This window comes from Melozone crissalis, unplaced genomic scaffold (assembly GCF_028551555.1).
Source record: "Melozone crissalis strain CALT ecotype California unplaced genomic scaffold, PUWL_Pcris_2 ptg000045l_1, whole genome shotgun sequence".
NCBI lineage: Eukaryota > Metazoa > Chordata > Aves > Passeriformes > Passerellidae > Melozone > Melozone crissalis.
In genome coordinates, this window is record NW_026535823.1 from 21,372,180 (window position 1) to 21,378,546 (window position 6,367).

At 35.6% G+C, this 6,367-nt stretch overlaps 1 protein-coding gene across 8 annotated transcripts in view; it reads left to right on the forward strand.

Moving 5' to 3' along the window:
* The window catches only part of FUBP1 (far upstream element binding protein 1), a 38,326-nt gene that overhangs the window by 16,425 nt on the left and 15,534 nt on the right, over window positions 1–6,367 (forward strand). For 4 of the 8 annotated variants that reach the window (XM_054286057.1, XM_054286056.1, XM_054286050.1 and 1 more), the window contains one exon: window positions 1,101–1,246. In XM_054286057.1, the coding sequence (XP_054142032.1) occupies window positions 1,101–1,246 (146 nt within the window). Of the gene's footprint in view, window positions 1–1,100; window positions 1,247–1,618; window positions 1,704–2,792; window positions 4,015–4,680; window positions 6,313–6,367 lie in introns of those variants that run through there. The other 4 variants (XM_054286055.1, XM_054286054.1, XM_054286053.1 and 1 more) reach the window with 4 other exon arrangements.

The window sequence follows — 6,367 nt, forward strand, 5'->3', positions numbered from 1 at the left end:
TGGGTTTGGGGTTTTTTTTTTCCTAGTATCTTAGAAAAAACTTGCAGAGGTAGTGGTTTTTTGATAATATCTTAATTCTGACTCGAACTTTGATTTGAAAGAATCCATTAAGAATATAAATTAATGAGTTTCATAGGACAGTAATAAAAGTTCTGATTTGGAAGTTCAGGAAACTTGAAATAAAGCCCTACATATAAAACCCTTTTGTTTGGGTGCCTGCAAGTGTGTGTGGACAGATACTTAGAGTATAGAGAGTGTTGCTGTGCTTGGAGTCTTGCACATTTTGTAGTGGTAACTGCAAAAACACCTCTCAGAAATTGTAAAGATTAGTGGTACTGAGAGGGGTGTGTTTGGTGTTTCTGAAGTTGGAGGAAAAATGAAGTAAAGATGTCTGTGACAGATGTTCTGTGGAAGAACAGCACAACTGAAAGGTTGGCTGTAATTTTGTTTTTGTTTGGTTTTTTAGTATGCTGAAGAGTCCCTGTGTATCAGTCTGGCACTGGGATTTTAGTCTGTCAGTTGATTATATTGAAAGGAGAAGTAATTGTGAGCTCTCTTTGAGAGTGTATCTGTACATGCTCTTGTTTCTAGAGATTAGAACTTCCACAAAGTGTGGAAGCACATTTCAGGACTGTATTCTGTAGTGGAGTAAATGTTTACAAAAATTATTGCACTTTTTGAAAAATGTAACCTGCAATAACTTTGAAATGGAATGAAGTATGCCAGCATTGGGGAAGTAAATGAATTGGCATCTGCTGAGCTAATGAATGCAGTCTGTAATATAAGGTAAAATTAGTCTGGGTGGATTACAAAAAGTTTTGCCTTTTGGTATGTATTTAAATACTACTGTTGTTCAGGTCAGCAGGCTTTAAACATAATTCATGATTATGAATCAAGAGGCTGAAAAAACTGTCCTTATGGGTTCCTTAATTTTGATTTACATGGGAGTCATTACATTAAAGTAATAGAATGAGTGTTTAGGCTGAAAGAGGCAGCCACAAGTTTATTCAGAGCCTTGGAGGAATATTGCTGGGTGATGTTTGTTGAGATTCTCTCATTTGTGTTGCAACAACAAAGCTGTGCAATTGCAATTCTTGCAGGTCAAGCTGTGCCTGCCCCTGCTGGGGCTCCTCCGGGCGGGCAGCCAGATTACAGCGCGGCGTGGGCCGAGTACTACCGGCAGCAGGCAGCGTACTACGCTCAGACAAGTCCCCAGGGAATGCCACAGCATCCTCCAGCACCACAGGTACAGTCCTGAAGTGGTTTTTGGCTGGCTTCTGTCTCAGTGGTTGTAGATATTTTTTTGCATGTCTCCTGCTTTGTTCCTTTGGGGTATGCATCTTTTTTTCTAGCAAAGTAGCTATCAGAATAATGAGTAGATGACTTTGTTTACTTGATAACTTGAGTTCTGTATCTATCCATATGTTTGGTGATTGTTTTTTTTATTAAAAAAAAGAAGAAAAACTTTCTCCTCCCAGGGTTTTGAAAACCATGCAAGAAGCCACCACCATTTACATTAACCAATTTTTCTTTCTTAAAGGCTTCACTCCTGAGTTAGCTCGATTTAAAGGATTTTCTTTAACTTTTTGTATATCTCTTATGTATCTCTTCTGCACAGGGCCAATAATAAGAAGTGGACAATACAGTATTTGCTTCATTGTGTGGGGGAAAAAACCTTTGTTAAATGTATGGATGCAGACGCCTTGATGAAGATCTTAAATTTGGTTTAAAAAAATAGTGTTTTTGAAAATGTACAAAATATCTATCACTACTGATAGGAGGTAATATTTCTGTGTAGAAATGAAAAAATGGTTTGTTTTTAGTATTAGTGTAGATGTACACATTCCAGCAAATGTATTTGCAATTATGTGGTCAATGCTTTGTGATATAAATGTACTTTTTCAATGTATACTTTATCACTTTTAAAATGCCTGTTTTGTGCTTTACAATAAATAATATGAAACCTCCTGTGTCGGTAAGTTGGATATGTGGGTATATGCAGTATTGATTATAGGATTGATTTGCAACGCTGAATCAAGGTACAGCTACACAAATGAGTTGGGTTTTTTTCCCCCCCATAAGCCTTGCTGAGTTTAAAAACTTGTCATTAGCATGTTTTTCCCCTCTTGCAGAATAGCTGTAGATGGAGGATCTCTTTCATTCATTGTATTTTGCTGCCTAGCACCAGTAATCTCGATACCTTAATTTTTTTTCTACTTGATTAAAACTGCATGTGTTTAAGAAGATGATCTTTTGGCATACTTCCATTGCATTAACAGTGAAATTTCCTTTTATACATGACCACTGTTTCAGACCTGTGCAGCTGCTGTAACAGATAACTTTTGTTGTTAATTGAATACTTCAAAACTGTTCCTGCATAACTATTCTATGGATTTTTTCAGACTAGTTGTAAAATTTACTTCAAGTATAATATGCTTAAGCCTTCAGTTTAAAGTAGTCCACTTCAAAACTCAGTGTAGAAAAGTCAATGTGGTAATGCATAGTAGTTACAAAAATTGCGTCTGTCCTTAAAACGCTGTTTTGTTCGAGTGATGGGAGTGGTTGAGAACTTCCTGCAGAGCAGATAACTTCTCTTTTTGTAAATATTCAAGTATTTGAATCAACTGACTATTTTTTTATATATACTTGAAGCTTCTTATTGCTCTAATGCTCATACTAAAAAGCTGATTCTCTTGAAATCCTGTGTTTGCTCTTTGCATATTTATTGGCTCTTTGCATATATTAGACTACATGCACTACAGTCTGTCTTGCCATTGTCTGTTGAAGTGCAGGTTTGATCCAGCCAGTATAGAACTAGCTCTATAGGGGTGAGGAGGACTGTGCTGTGTATCATCCTTGATTGTTCCTTCAAGGAGCATTGCACTGTAAGTACATCAGAATGACAAATTGATGAACTGCAACAGTATCTTTTTGTCAATGTTCCACATAATGCAAATGCTGTGCTTGTGTGATATTATGTTGGAATACAGTGCTGGTATCTTAGGAAATCATAATTGCTTCTTAATTCAGAAACATAGGTTTGCTTATATATATACATACACATAATCTGAGTTTTGTGGGTAAGTATTTCTGAAACTTCTAGCAATAGCTAAAGAAAATCGTGTTTCTGTTTATCTAAGAGTTTCTTTCATTAGTACTCATGAGACAGCTGTCATTCAGTGTTTTAAAGTATGCATATCATAACATTGAAGTCTTTGAGAACCACTTGTTAGACAGAGTTGTCTTTGTCTTCAGATAGTTTGCGGATATGTAGTGATGTAGGTATGTTTTAAATAATTCTATAACTGTTAATTGCTTTAATTTTTGGAACACCATGTTGTTGCTTTGAGAATTAAATTTTTTTAGGGTGGCTGCACAGAGAAGTAAAAGTTAAGGCTTGAAAACTGAAGTAGTTTTTTCAGGTAATCAGCAATGTATGCATTGTGCTGTAGAAATAGAAGGAATTATTTTTATCCTTTTAAAGCTAGGAATTTGCTGGTAGCTTGAAGAAGGCTAGGACAGTATTTGCTATCTTTAGTGTAGGGTATTAAGTTTAATAGTTCAGGTATTTTGCATGGTATTTTGTAGATAACCTTACAGAATGGTGCATTTATTATGTACTAAAGTGAGCAAAATTAAATTCACTGGATTCTTTATCATTCGCAAAATGGAGGCTGTTGATTTTGATTCATTTAAGGTATAAAATCTTTATTAATTGCAAACAGTGCAATTATTTATACTTCACAGTGCCTTCCCAGACCTTCCACCTTAGGTTCTGCTGCAAAAAAGCAACAGGTAAGCACAACCTAAGGAAGTATATAAATTAATATATTTCAGTACATTAATGTTGTCCCTGTGAGATCTTTGTGGTTGTGTATTGAAAAGCAATCTGCTGCTTCCCCAAATGCATTGTTACTCACGGTTCCATTTGAGTGGAAAATCTTCAGTTTTTAAACAACTGTTTATATTTCTAGGTCAATATGTATTTTTTTCTTTTTTCTTTTTTTTTTTTTTTTTAGAAAAGAATGTTAGATTGCAGTAATTAAACTTGATCAGAATAAGTAATTTTTGTTATTTTACCCAAATAGATAATTGTTGCAATTCAAGAATCCAAACCTTTAAAATGTGCAGGAATTGCTTTGGTTAGAAATGTCAACAGCCTTCACAAATGTTTTTTTTATGATAGGGCACTATTCCCATTAATCCTTAAAACCTAAATGTGAAGAATGACTTCTTGTTGTTATCACTGAACTTGATAACTTGTCTTACAGTTCTAGTGTGTTAGTGGAGTTTGCTTATTAATACTTGACATGGTAGGAAAAGAGATTTTGCAGTTTGAGATGAAAATGTTTTAACTGAAAAAGCATGAGCACCAGTTAACAGTACAGCAAATAATATTTTATTGCTATAGCAGTCAGTGTATGCTGTTTCTTGATATTTTTAACTGAATTGCTGAATATTTTGATAGTATAAAATGTTAAATGTCTTACAGATGGTCTGGTACAGGTTTTTATTCTGAGCTTTTGTTGTTGGTTTTTTTTAGCTTAACATAAAGCAGCATCTGTTTGGTTTTTGTTCATTATTCTGCTTCTAAAATGTGCTGCTCCTCTTTCAAAAGTCCTGCTTATCTGTACATCAAAGAAAAATATTCAAAAATACTGCCTTCATTTTCACACACAGTGCTGAAGATGCTGCAAGCACCAAATCATAGCTCATAGAATCAGGTCCTGAGATAGTTACTACCAGTAAAGAGGAATCCTTTGAGTGTATGCCATTGGTGAGCCGATGAGCATGGACCGTAGAAGGGCTCCATGTAGAAGGTAAAATTGGCAAAAGCATAACAGATTTGAAATGTATCCCATACATAATGATATAGGGTATAATTTTTGTTTTGATCACTTTTCATTCTTTAAAGTATTCTTTGTTTGACCATTAATGTTCCATAATCTGTTAAAGTTTTTTAAACTGTGATTTAACAATATAAACCATCTATTTTACTTTATATCCTTCTAAACAGTCAAGCTAATTTTTGAACTGAATTAATAGTTGTGCTTCAGTTTCTCAAGCCACTTAGTATTTCATCTGTAGCTTAACATGTAACTTCATTTTTGATGTGAGAAGAGGGTAGGTGTGTACCATTTGGATTTTGATACTGTGGATTTAGTGTGGGGGTGAGTCATTTGTTCACTTCCTTTTTACATGGTACTTTTTCCTTCAACTGTTGCTCCTCAAATATCTTGAACAGTCTTTCAGTTGCTAATTTAGCCTGTGGGAGGAGATAGAGAAGAAAAAGCCAGTGTATTGGGATGTTGCTAGTGTGGAAGGTGAGATTTCTTCTGTGTAGCATTTGAGGTGTATTGGCTTCCAGCTTTCTCACTGCAGGGCTTACAGGCATGCTGGTCTGTGCAGAGCACCGTGTTCCTTTTCTGTTTCAACTCTGGTCTCCAAACTCAGAGTTCCTGGGACAGCAGTAGATTATTGGAGTTACCCCAGTAGCCAAAAAGATAACTGAACTTGCTTAGAAGTGCAGTGGACTTGTCCAAAAGGTGTCTTGAAATGTTTCCTGCTTACCCCACCCATCACCTCTTAGTGTCCCACAGTGAATGTGAAGAGTAAGAAAAGTTTTAAAAGCAAGCATTATGTTCCAAGTAGGAAAAGAATTTTCATATCACTTTCTGCAGCCTATACTTAATTAGGACATTGAATAAAATTTAAGGTGGATTCTCTTTAGGGTGGCTTAATTGTAAGTCATCTGTTTCACTTGTCAGGCAGACGGGATCACGATTCACTTGCACAGCCTATCTTGAATTATTTCATCTTTATACTAGTGATATTTTACTGGATGGTAGAAACTGTTTCTCCCCATTTCTTTCCAGAGTAATTCTTAAGTTTTCCATTGCATGCTAAAAGTTTTTCCATTTTGCTTTTTCTCCAGAAGTGGGGGGAGGAAGGGAGGACTGGGCTTTTCAGAAAGCAAACAGTTGACAGGATTCCCTCTTCCCTAGTACTAGCTTATGAAACTCTTGTGTATGCACAAATATTTCTCTTGCGTGCATGTGAAATGCCTTTTCGTCCTGAGAAAAGTGTTCTCTGCAGAAACTACCCGTGTGTAAACAGAAGATTGGCTTTAAAAGGCAACTGTGATGGGAACAGTGTCTTAGGGAGATGCAGCTTGGACTTGAGGTAAATTGAATGCTTTACAAAAATGTGGTTTTGAGCTTGCATTGACATTGTATGTAATATGGGTACACATTAACTGTATAATGGTTTTTGTATGGTTTTTCTCAATAAATGTAAACTGATGAATAATAATAGCAATGGTTTTGTCTTTTTTATGCTCCTATCCCTGCCTTTGTTATTTTGAACT